Raw genomic sequence first — 13,073 nt, forward strand, 5'->3', positions numbered from 1 at the left:
TACTGAATGAAAGTGCAATTTCTTCCGTTTATGCTTTAAATTCAGCTTACGACAGAAGTCACAGTTTTGTCATGGGTATGTGCAGGTTATTCCACGGCCCCATCCACAGTTCCTCCTCATCGGACTGTGTGCGGTCACTGTGTGACCCTAAAGGGTCCCTCGCCTCGTGACTGTCCACCATGGACTCCTGTTCATCTCCGCTTTGTGTTCTTCCATCCCCTCCTTTCAGCACATTTGATTTTGAGGCTATACTCTCTGGTCCTGTGGTGCTGGAGGCCAGGGACCCGCTGGAGGGCCTGGTCACGAGGTTCTGTTCACCCGTAGAGGCGTCTGTCAGTACGGGGCTGTTTAACGGAAGCCGCTCTTCATGCGTTACAGCCAGTTTGTCCAGTTTCTTAAAGTGTTTCCCCAGCCGTACCGGAGAGGTCAGTTTGATGTTGTTGGTGTGCGCGACTCGCCGGGTCCGGATGATGGAGCCGTTCTGGGCCAGGTAAATGCTCCCGTTGATGTTGCTGTTGACGTTCGACAGGCGGTTCCTGTGAGATTCAGGGCAGCTTTCTTCTCCGGTCGAGCTGGTCTCATATTCACGGTCCAGAACCAGCTTGATCCGCTTTTTTCTGCCGTACTGAAAAAGATCAGAGATGTCAACAACAGAATAACAGCGGCCTTTTCACACAGCACACACATCACCAGCGGTTGGCTGTCAGAACACACGAGAGAGGCTGAACTTCCTAAAAATGTCTTACAATTTGTTCTGTAACTCTCTATCTCCATCTCTGTTTGAAACATGAAACTGCAGGTTACTTTACAATCTTATCATTAACAATCAAATGATGGGTTAGGGTTAGGGTTTTTTCTACTAATCAAACCCATTATAATTAGTTTGCCCTTCCTACCTATCTAGCATAAATAATAAATAGAAATTTCTCAAAATCTTTAAAGTCTTTACCTCTCAATACATCTCATACATTGAAGCTACAAAATCACATTGATTTCTTTTGTTTTGTTCTTTAAGATTTGTGACAGGAATCATGGCAGGAACGCGGCATCTATAAGAGCTGCCGCTCAAGCAGGTCTAATGCGCTTACTATTTTCACTACTCTTTGCATTCTTTTAAGACTTTATTTAACTCGCTGAAGACTGTGCTTGCGAAAATACTAGACAAATTGTGCTTTCTGGCACTTTCATGTGTGTTTTTGTTCATTCAAGCACCAAGGGGAAGTTAATACTGGTGCGCTGTCATACAGATTCTGACGCAACCGTTACACGATACGGAACCGCTGTCATGTTAAGAACCTGTCAATCTGTACTGGACGTGTCAATACAACCGTTTCAAATCGTGCCTAAATTGTTTAAAGGCTGTTATATGAATAAGAGCGTGATTATGTAAGTAGCGCTAGATAATTATGACAGAAAACGGATTGTTGCGATAATGGCGTTAAATAGATTTTTTGCGTTAATTCAAATTAAATGAATTGCATTTAACATGTTAACGTTGACAGCTCTAAATTAGACATAACTAGCATTGAAATACATAAAAAAACTAAAATTAAGATATTTCCTATAGTTTAGCCATTTCTATAGTTAATAAATGTTTTCCAGGTAATATTTAGCTCTAAAAAAAATTATTGGGTAGAAATTTTGAGGTTTTGTGAGGGGGAGGGGGGTCTTTGAATATTGTTGAACACAATTGGGGGCCGTGGAGTTGAGAACCCCTGGCTGAAAACAACAGGATTTGAAGAAAAATATCTTTCTTAGCACTACCGTAACTTCAGCCTCCCATGAAGATCATTAAGTCATTAAACAGAACTAGCAGAAAACACACCATTCACATCCACAATGAGCTCAGTTCAGGGTTTTTTTGTCTTTTTAACATTACAACAAAACCTCATCTTCTTGAACACTCACTGCTGATGTAAACTTTTGAAGGTTGACCTGTAAAGGTAAGACTGGAGAGAAGGAAGCATGCGTGTTATTTAGTGAAGGTTAAAGAGAAATGCCAGAAGTGAGTCAAAGCCCAGAGAGATGAAGGACACTTCAACACAGCAAATGAAGACGTATCTCAATCTTACTGAACACATCTTCTGAATCCTCCAAATCAACACTCTGTGTCACTCGGAGCGTCATCTGAAGCATCACTTCTGTCAGATGTTGTGTCTTCCTCGTTCTCAGCTATAGGAGGGAGTTTATTGATGTCCAAACCTCTACTGCTGGTCACAGACAAGCTGCTTGTGCTCTGGATGATATCATCTTGTTTTTCCTCTGAGGTAGGTCTGATTCTAGAGACACTTTCATTCATCTCTTTGTCTTCTTCATTGTCCTCATCCTCACCTCTCTCTGCCTGGGATCTGTAACTGGATGCTGATGATGTCTGTGAATCACTCTCTGAAGAGACAGTTGTAGAATTGAAGCTTTCAGAGGTGTTGCTGCTGTGTTTGGAGTGAGATAGTCTGACAGACACCGCTGTCTCTCCGCTGTTGTTTGAACGACTTTCTTGACTCTCTGTACTGGACTCGGACCCGTCCTCCGTCTCAGACGCCTCATCTGTTTCTGCCTCGCTGTCCTGCTCTGTGCCTGACTCAGTCTTTGACTCCGTGTCGTCTGTCTCTGTGTTTGTTCGGCTCTTTTTGTCCGAGTCAACATCTTCCGAGTCTAATGCGCTCATCTGAGCTCCCTCCTGGAGTCTGTATGGATAAGGTGTGAATGACGTGCCACTTCCGGTGTAAGACTGTGGAGTAACGTCTTCACTTATTCTACCTTTCTCCCGCTCTCTTTTCCCACTATCCCCAGGCATAGTCTCTGATTCCCTCTCTGACTCGATATGTGTCCGAGAGATGCTCCCGTTGGCGTCTCCAGTCCCGCTAACGTGGCTCAGAGAGTTTGGCAACATTCTGAGGTTATTCATCTGACTCAAAACTTTTCCAAGTCTTGTCTTTGCAGACGGCATTGCTTCTTTAGTCTGGAAATAGCTGCCGTCAATAACCATGCCGCTGTCCGGGCTGTTTGATCGCTGTCTCGTGGTTGGCTTGGAGACATCGATGCCTCCTCCATTCTCCTGGGGAAATATTCTGTTCTTTCTCCACAGACAGTGGTATGAGGCTGGTGGACCAGACTTTCTTTCAGAAAGTTGTTTTATGGGTGCTTTGAGTTGACTTTCAGTCTGTGAGCTGTGAGGGTGTGCAGTCCTCTCTGTTGGTTGTTGCTCAAGCTTTTGAGTCTGGTCTCCAAAAGCCTGTCTGGGGGGCCGGCGTGGTGCCGCCCCACCTGGAGGTGAAGCCAACCTTCTGCCTTTCCTGACAACCTGTTACATTGATCAGTCCAGGCAGTTTATCATTCTGAACGCTCAGATCAACATCTCAGTTCACCCGTCATTAATGAAACTTGCTACACAATACAGAACATAAACTTCAGGCCGATTCACATGACTCAATGAAAAGAATAGCACAACATGAGCTACTGCAGGGGTGAAACAGTTGTGTGACTTTTGATTAGAATATTTTCGTTACATTAAGTCGTTTCATAGTTTTCATAACTATATTAATAATATTATATCTTCTGGAAAAATGCCATTAAATAAACATTTAATCTGATTTATCGTTGACCAAGCCCAATCAATTAAATTATCAACAATTTATTGAAATAGGGTTTTAAATTTTATTCCAATTCGGAATTGAAATTAATTAAATACTTTAAATTAATTTGATCGATTCCTGTGTGCATACTTTCAGCAGTGTGCATGTGTTCACTCCAGTGTCATGTAAGTAAGAAAAAGTAATGAATAACTAGTTATTAATTACATATTTAAAAGTGTAATTAGATTACTGTACAGATGACTCTCTCCAAAAAGTATTTAATGAATTATTAATAATGAGTTTCTATATTGTAGATCAACCTTGATTAGTTCAGTGATTCAAGAAAAGACATGAAACAACTCTTTAGATTTATTCAAATAAATAATATAAAATACATAAAGTATTATTATTAACTGACCAAAGTGTTACAAATGTGAGAATTATACATTAAAGCACAGATTTTCAAGTTGGACTTTGAATGTGGATGTCAATTCCACTTGAACCCCAAATTGACCATAGTTTCATTATAGTAACTACAGTTTAGCCATGATGTAATTCAGTGGTTTTAACACAAATTCAGACAAAAGTGGTTGCTTTGTGTATATATACACAAAACAGTGCTCATAAATAAATATGTATTTGGCAAATCAGTCAATAAGCAGTCTAAATGACCATACAGGTTGATATCTTAATGTTTTACTTCAATCATTAAGGATCGGAATCGATAAGCAAAATCAAGAGCGATTAAATTCAAACGATACTCAACCCCAATATAAATGAACTCTAAACGTCTCTACTAGATAAATCTACATACTTGCATGCTCAAAAACAAATAAAATCACACCAAAAAGGAAACGAAAATCGTTTGACTAGTCCTGTATTCTTTTTTTTTTAATTTATGTTGCAGTTGTCTTTTTTAATATTATTAAACTGTTTTGGTTGTTTAGTGTTTTTTGTGGCTTTTTATCATCTTTCTTTCTCTGTGTTTTTGGTGGTCACATTGGTGCATGACGTGGACCTTGACAGACTTACATTGAAGCCATGCGAAAGGGCCTTGAGCCATAAACACAAGACAACTTTAAGGAATTGTTCACTTTCAACATACATTTTCATGATCATTTACTCACCCCTGTTATCATCCAAGATGTTTATGTATTTTTTTCTTTAATCGGAAAAAAATGAAGGTTTTTGACGAAAACATTTCAGGATTTTTCTCCATATAGTGACTTCAATGGAGTCCAAACGCTTGAAGGTCAAAATGACAGTTTGAGTGCAGCTTCAAAGGGCTTTAAACATACCAGACCATTTATAAAAGTCTTATCTAGTGAAACGATCGCTCATTTTGAAAAAATAAATAAACATGTATAAGTTTATAAACACAAATGCTGAACTTGCTCTGTTCTCCGAAGTGTGATCACAACTTCACGTAATACTTCATTACATTGAAAAGGTCACGCTTGACGTAGGCGGAGTCCAGAATACGCACACAAAATGACAATTTAAACAAAAAACTGACACAAAGACAATTGAATATGTGTCATTGAACATTCAACAACTTTTGAACGGTCCTCGTTCTCCACATTTGTAAACACTGACTCTGTGCTGCCTATGTCTAGCGTGACCTTTTCAATGTAATTACGTATTACGTGAAGTTGTGATCGCGCTTCGGAGAACAGAGCAAATTGAGCATTTGTGTTTATAAAGCAAATACATGAACATCTTGTATGACAACATGGGTGCGTCAATTTTCAAATTGATGAAGAAAACAGATAAAACAGTGTTACCTCTCCATCTGACTCGTGTGGGCTGTAGTAGTAGCTGCCGTCTTCATCCATAATCACCTCTCCATATTCGTCATACATGCCAGTGGGAGAGATGAGCTTCCGACGACTCCCATACTGAGGTAAGTCATAACTGAGACATCAATCAGAGAGATTCATTAACATACTAAAAACATACAAACGTTTCTGTCCCTCGGACACATCTACAGGCTCTTCACACACGGAACCATCCCATCATGAACATGTACAGATGTGTGACAATAACAGAATAAATGTAAAACTAACTCTAAAAGTGAAACTAAACCTGTACTCAGAAAGAACTAAATCCAATTTAGTAGCCAAAGTTCTCCATAAAGTTTATGTGAAAGGTCAGAGCAGGTCACGCAGTCTCTATGAACCCAACTTTATCAGATGTTTCTTGAGAAACTTCCAGTCACGCTCTAGTTAGATGTTCACATGAACTTTACTCAGAAAGGTCTTTTATCTTCTGCGATTGGTGTCCTCTTCCTCACAGGCCTTCGACCGTTCATTTCTTTGCATTTTCTTCTACATGTTATGATTCCATAAGGACACATGGAATTCAATCGTGATCTCAAAGAAAACACTTCTCGTAGCTGTTACTTTCAAAAAACATGTTTGGTGCGAACAGAGAGAGATGTGATTTCACTCACCCATGATCATAATTATAATAATCCTGTGTATAATAGTCCTGTCCTGGGTCAATGCCAGACTCCATCGACAGCTCCTGTGGTCAGAGAACACGTATAACTCAACATGAAAACAACTCAAACACTTTCTTTGTTTGGCAGGAGCAGGTGAAAACGATTTGCAGTAGAAATAAAGACACAGAAAAACATTCATATATGTACAAATTTGATTTACACGAAGCGGAAAATGTTGAAAAGTCCAAAAGAAAATGAGTTTGACAGAGAAATCGAAAGAAGTTCTACCTCTGGTCTTAAGAGAGAAGGTCGGAGCAACTGCTGTTGCTATAAATCATGCAGACAGAAGAGAAGAGAAGAGAAAAGAAGAAATATTACATTTAGTCAATGAAGAAGAGTACACTAGAGGAAAAATATTCTGATGATCATCAATAAAACAGTTTGAGGATAAAGTTGGATTTGAAATTGGAAGTGGACAAAATTCACATGCCCATATTTCACACTTTGGTTTCAAAAACAAAAAAATCACTAAAACATTTGAAAATGACCAAATTCTGTGGTGATAATGAAAGTGTGTAAAGAGCCGGACACAGAAGGAAAATAAAAGCTCTTGTCTCAAACTGAAGGGATTTATTTTGTGATAATAACCGTGTGACTGAACATCAATATGAATATTAAATGACAATTGGACATTAAATATTCATTTAAAGTAAAGAACGTCACCACAGAGAGTCAGGACAATAACACAAAGAGATCAGGGGCCTCATTTATAAAACGCTGCGTAGAAACCGTCCTTAATTAGACTTTACGATCATGTTGTACTTTTGAATAATAGAACGAACACATGCACAGAGAACACGCGTAAACCTCTCTATCAGATGTGAAATCTATAAATAAAAAATGATCTTGAAAATTGTGCCCAATTGTCAACTTAGTGGAATTGATATATGAAAGAGCACCTTTCAACGTCCAAATCCTACATGTCAGAATACACAATCAGGTTTTCCAGAGATCTGGGGCCGGATTCACGAAACATTCTTGAAAAAATTCTTCTTAAATTAGAATTTAAGAAAAAATATGGCAATTAAGAAAAAGTTAGGAATGTAATGTATTCCCCATCCCCCAAAAATAATCTTAAGAAAGTTCTTACATTTTTTCTCAAATTTTTCAAATTCTCGAAACAAAAGCTGTAAATATCATCTTAAAATGAAGAAAGCCTCAAGATTGTCTTAAATCTCTAAAGAAAAGCTGTTTCATACATGCATTTAGTTGTTTCACATGTGCCGTGTACTGTTTTGAGACAGAATTATAATTTTGAGGTTTATTTGCCATTAAGGAATATTTATATTGATATAATAATGACAAGGTCTGGCTCCCTTACATTAGCTTTCATTATTAAAAACAAAGTGCTTTTTACATAATTCTGGGATAAAGTGACTCGAAACGGAGAGGGTCACAAATATTATTGCGTAGTAAGTAGCACATAAAGTATAATTAAAATAATAAGTATAATTTTTAATGCTTGCTCACATTTTAGCTAACAATGCCATTCAACACATCACATGCTTATACCTACAGTGTATTAGAATGCGATGTGCTTGTTACACACAACAAGTTTAGTATATATAGTAGATAAACATATACAGTTACCACATGAGCAAGCGAGTTTTTAAGAAATATTTGAGATTCACACTTACGAACTTTGTATAATTTATCTAAAGAACAATCTTATGTTTTGTCTTAAGAACCTTTTTGTGAATCCGGCCCCCGAAGAATAACAAAACCGCAAATGATAAGTTTCTATTGTTTCTCAATATAAATAAATGTATTTATTTATCACTGTTGTCTTTTCATATTGATGTTATAAAGTAGAGGCAATAAGAACTGAACTCTGATTTTACTGCTTTATTTAAACAATGAATAAACTAAACGTATCAGCAAGTCAAAGTTGTGACAGATTCAGCCTTCAGCAAGATTAAATCTTTCCTCCTCCATCATCATTCTTATCAAATATCATCACTGATAAAAATGATGAGCAATAAAACTGTCTCAGGACGGGACACAATGCAATTGAAATGAATATAAATACAAACCTCCTGATGGCCGTAGCCTCTCCTGTGAGGAGATAAGAGAATGAAAATAAAGTCAGTGAGATTATCACGATAATACCTTGATATTTCATATCTAGAAAGTGTTTTAACATTCTGAGACTGTCAGTGTTGCACAGATTTAAATGCATGAGATGAGAAATGGTAAAGAGACCAAGAAGAAATGATGCAGGGTTACAAAGACAACTTAAATCTTTTACAGCTACCTCTGATAATTTGAATAACATTGATGTGAAATAAGAAATATACACATATCATCGTCTCATGTAGCTCACATACTGGAAACTCTTGATAGTTTTGAAAATGTTACCTATGGCCTTTTTTATGAGGAACAGTCTGAAGAAAGACGGTGATGAATGACAGGAGGAAACATAAGATCAGAAAATGAAGGTGTACACAGCCATCTTAACATCATATGACTTTGTTTTGTTCACATTTCTGTCCATACGCAAGCGTGCCTCTGCAGGACAATAACATGTTGGGCCAAAAATGAAAGATTATTTAGTGTGTTGAACGTCATTAGAATGGTGTTCCTTACATTGGTTAGAGGCTTCATCTCAGAAACTTGTGATGGTCAAAAGGCATTTTGATATTTGTTTGTTGTTCTCTCATTTGGAGTTCATCTCAAGCTCATTTATGAAACACTTAAATCTGAAATCACCACTGATTTCTGTAAAATGACCATGATGAAAACTTCCGTTGAGCCGCTGCAAGCATCACGGTGTCTCTGTAAAACACTACTAGAGAAAAACACACGTGATGACCTGCATCTCAAGAGAAATTTTTACAGTGATGGCAGATGAGTCATGTTTGTTTGGGTCTTGATTTCCATAAACATGTTTGGTGTATTATGCGTCACAGGTCACATAAATAAATGATTGTATGACATGGGAACATGGGAAGACATTTTGTGAGGATTCTAGTCTGGCTTGCTTAGGATTCTGTGTAAATGAAATAATGTGTTTCCCTGTTGTTATGCTGCATTCACACTTCATCTGTAGACATCAAGTGTATTCTGTTTTACTCCTTTATCTAAACCTTCAATGAAGTGCTTTCAAGTGTGCAACTTTGTTTCAATGTGTTCAATTTCCACCGAAACAGGAAGTTAGGGTGGGACATATTGAGCCAGTGTTTAGTTCAGAATGATGTCATGAAAATTACTGAACTGTATTGACAGAAATGAGAGCCTGTAAGTTTTGACTGTATTTGAAGTCCAGGTAAAGAGAATCCTGAGAATTGTTTTTAAACACATTATAGATGTTAGAAATGTATTGCTAAAACACATTACAAAGACTCAGGAGAAGATAGTTCTGAATTGTGGAGTTAAACCGTTAAACAGTTTTTCACCGTTTCTCTGTTTGGGATATTTTGGGCGGGGCTTGATGGAGCGTCCGAGCATGCATGGCTCGTTTTTGATTCCAAAACCCCCATAAAATGTATTCACATAAAGTCTACTGGGCTGGGGACTCGCCGTTGGTTGAGGGACACTTTGAATGCTCATATCGCCAAACGCACAAGCGCTCTCTCTCTCTCTGTCTGTCTTCTGCGTTTACACTTCATGTTAAAACAGCACTGCATTGGTTAATTATTCTTCATATTTCACCCAACCGTGGATAGAAACAACTCAACACTTCACAAGTCACTCAAGTAAAAACTTGCCTAATGGGCACATTAATATTTGTTCATTGTTTGGCAGTTGACTTGGCATGAATTTATGACTGCTTGAGCGTTTGATAATGAATCAAACCTGATCCAGCACATCTATTGAGTTACAATACTAAACCTACAAATGAAGAGAGAAATGAGAAGTGTTGGAAGTATAAGCTGTAGATAATCGTTTGAAAGAATTTCATATGTGTTTGAGTGCTTTACATGCAAATTACAAGATCTTTTCTGTGCCAGATATCAGTGGAAAAAAGAATTTAGAAGACAGTGTAAGGGGCTTTACCTGACGCAATGTGACGCCAGTGTTTTTGCTTGTTTCAGCCAGAAGCAGTTAGCATTTTCACTTTGTTTTAAACTAGCAGTTCGTTAATCTAGCAAAAGTGGATTCAGACACGCCCTAAGTGCAGCTGCGCCATGCGCTTCAGATCATATGCTTATAGATCATTAAAAAAAGCCCTAAATGTGGTGTCAATGCTTACAGACAAGAGAAAAAAGACAAATCAGAGTTCAGCGCATGCAGTGTTCCTCAGAGCAAAGCTTTATAGAAGACATTCATCCCAACCAAACCAGAGATGGTAACATGAGACTCTGTGAATTAGACAAGTGCTATGAGTCTGTGACAGAACTAAAACACAGCTTGAACGAATAAAAGGCCTCTATAGATGTTGCTCTAAATAATAAAACACAACTGCACAACTTTTCCAGACCAAATGAAAAATGCATCGATTACAAAAACTGTAAAGAATAAACACTTCACTTCATCCTATAGTATGATCAAACGCATTGATAAGACATGACAGAAATGTAGAAACAGTCTAAAGGAATGTTCACAAAGGATGTGTTGTTATCAGTCAATGATCCCATCAGAAACAAACAATGAAGCCATCCAGTAAATCTGTATATTTACAGTACATATAGTCAAAAGATATGATTATGCTTTAAATGTTCTTCTCAATTTATGACACCATTAGTTGTTTTTAACGTTAGAATGTGTCCTTTGTGAACTGCCTGACAGAGAAACAGCAACAAAGAGAGTGTCACAGGTTAGTGGATTGAGATGGGAAGCGTTTCTCTAGCTCCTCCACGAGCCAGTTCATGTTTGGATTGGGCTGTAATTGAGATGCTTCCTGTACAGGCTCCGCCTCGCCGGCTTCTGATTGGACAGACACTTCTGGTTTGAGCACAATCTTTGGAGGACGCTGCTTTTGATCTATTCGACTGTACATGTTGGCAACGGACTTCTCTAGGTCTGCTATGTTCTGGATGTTCTTAAGGATCCCCTTGAGTTCCCTCTTGGGAGGTTCCGGCTCCTGCGACGGAGGAGGTGTGGGGCGTAAGGACACAGGTCGGAGGGTTGAGACTGAGGGAAGAGGAGGAAGGACGAACGGAGAAACGGACACGGGGCGTGACAAGGTCGGGGACAAAGACGGAGGGAGGGGAGGAGGCGGTGGCAGAGCTGGACGAGGAGGAGCTGGGGAAGATGGAGGGTCGGGAATGGACTGGGATGGTGGACTGGATGTAGGTGGAGGAGATGGTGATGGTGGTGGAGGAGGTGGTGATTGTGGTGGAGGAGGAGGTGAGGGTGGTGGAGGAGCAGGTTTATCTGGAGGGTCTGGTATGATCTCCACATTGACCTCGTAGGACTCCACATCAGGACAGCCGCTCATTCTGCTGTACTTGCGCAGGACTGGCGGGGTGGGCTTGTGACTAGGCGGAGGGGTTCCGTCACTCTGAGTGATGATTATGGAGGGAGGTCTGCTGTTTGAAAACTGTGGGGTCTCAAAAACAGACAGAATGATCTCTGAAGACATTGACCCACGGGAGTCCTGACCTTGCTTCTGTTTTACCTCCTGCAGAGCCTGCTGCTCAAACTGACGGGCCTGTTCTTTTACAGTCAATTTAGGATTGGGATCTTCATCTGTGAACTCATCGAACCCCTCCAGCATTTCTTTACTGTCCTTCAGCTCGGACCTGAGCAGCTGTAGTTCCCACTGAACCGGGTCCATCACCACCCCTCTGCTCCTTAGGGCTTCGCTGCTTTCCCACTTGTGAAGTCTAGAGGGTAAAGTCCAGGAGTGACCTGAGCCTGACGATGGAAAGCGAAGGATAGATTTACTCAAACCTCTCATGCTGGGCGAATACAGTCCCAGAAGAAACCTCCGATGTTGATTCTCTGGACTGCTGATGGTGCCGTCATCATGGTACAGGGGGTTGGTAGTAGTAAGAGGGTTCTCGTCCGAAAGGAACGTGACGTTGCTCTCTGACTTGGGCAGGTTGTTGAGCAGGATCCCATTAGCGGTGGACTGCTTGTGTGCAGTGATGGCGCGGGATGCAAACGTGCTAATGAGACGCTGGCGATCGCCCTCCTTTAGAACACACCTCTTATTCCTGCTTTCAGCACATCCGCAAAGAGAGACAAAGACCGACTTAACAGAGAACGTGAACAGTGCTGTAGACTAAGAGGTGGGAGAGAAGCCGGCTATGAAAGCACTTACTTGGGAAAACTAGAGCGCTAACCACACAGTGGAAACATCCAATAAAGCAAAGAGTCAGTAAAGCCCACTGACACTGGTGGTCCTATAACAACACACCACAACTATCTACAGTATGCTCTCACTGCTAGGCAACTCATCGCAATGAAGGAATGTATGCAGTTGCTTTAAGACGAACATTACAAGCACAACCATGACAAGCTTTCAGAAAACCACATCTACACATTGTTTAAACTGTTGATAGGACAGAAATCTGTCTACTTACTTCGGTCTGATATCCAAGAAATGAAAACGAAAAAACAGAAAGAAAAAGTGCAAAGCATGAGTTAGTGAGACTGAAAAGCGTGTGGTTTCTTTGCACATTGACAAAGACATTGACTATTTGAACCACTTTACACCCGTCACAGCGACGTAACGGTATATTTAAACAGAATAGATCCCCTATATAAACAGCAGAAAAATATCACTTAGTGGACATATAACTATGACTCTAAAAAGAAAAGAAAGAAAGCTTTTAGCCTACTATTGTCTATTGTGATATTGTAAGTGAGGACTGTGTTGTAGAGATCAGACTACATGGACACTCATTCAGTTTAAGGGGATAAATCACATTACTATTGTTCCAGTACCAACAAAAGACATGGACCCAGAAAGACGTCTCACAACATCTTTATCTCTTACATCTGCAATATTGCTTTTTCAGCCATTTTAAATGTTATTTCATGCCCAATATTCACCAGGTCTGGGTCACATGACTAATGCCTGGCAAGAGAATTCCACTTCCTTTAATCTG

The 13,073-nt window shown here is 39.6% G+C and overlaps 1 protein-coding gene across 1 annotated transcript in view; it reads right to left on the bottom strand.

Annotated features, from left to right (window-relative positions):
- Nucleotides 1-635: 635 nt before the first annotated feature.
- Nucleotides 636-13,073, bottom strand: part of LOC130439453 (protocadherin-15-like) — a 135,816-nt gene continuing 123,378 nt past the window's right edge. The window contains exons 34-38 of the mRNA XM_056772071.1: nt 8,109-8,130; nt 6,304-6,342; nt 6,025-6,098; nt 5,357-5,486; nt 636-3,301 (exon numbers count right to left, since the gene is read on the bottom strand). Coding sequence (XP_056628049.1) covers nt 2,099-3,301; nt 5,357-5,486; nt 6,025-6,098; nt 6,304-6,342; nt 8,109-8,130 — 1,468 coding nt within the window. The 3' untranslated portion in view covers nt 636-2,098. The remainder of the gene's footprint in view (nt 3,302-5,356; nt 5,487-6,024; nt 6,099-6,303; nt 6,343-8,108; nt 8,131-13,073) is intronic.

This window comes from Triplophysa dalaica, chromosome 17, assembly GCF_015846415.1.
Source record: "Triplophysa dalaica isolate WHDGS20190420 chromosome 17, ASM1584641v1, whole genome shotgun sequence".
Lineage (NCBI taxonomy): Eukaryota > Metazoa > Chordata > Actinopteri > Cypriniformes > Nemacheilidae > Triplophysa > Triplophysa dalaica.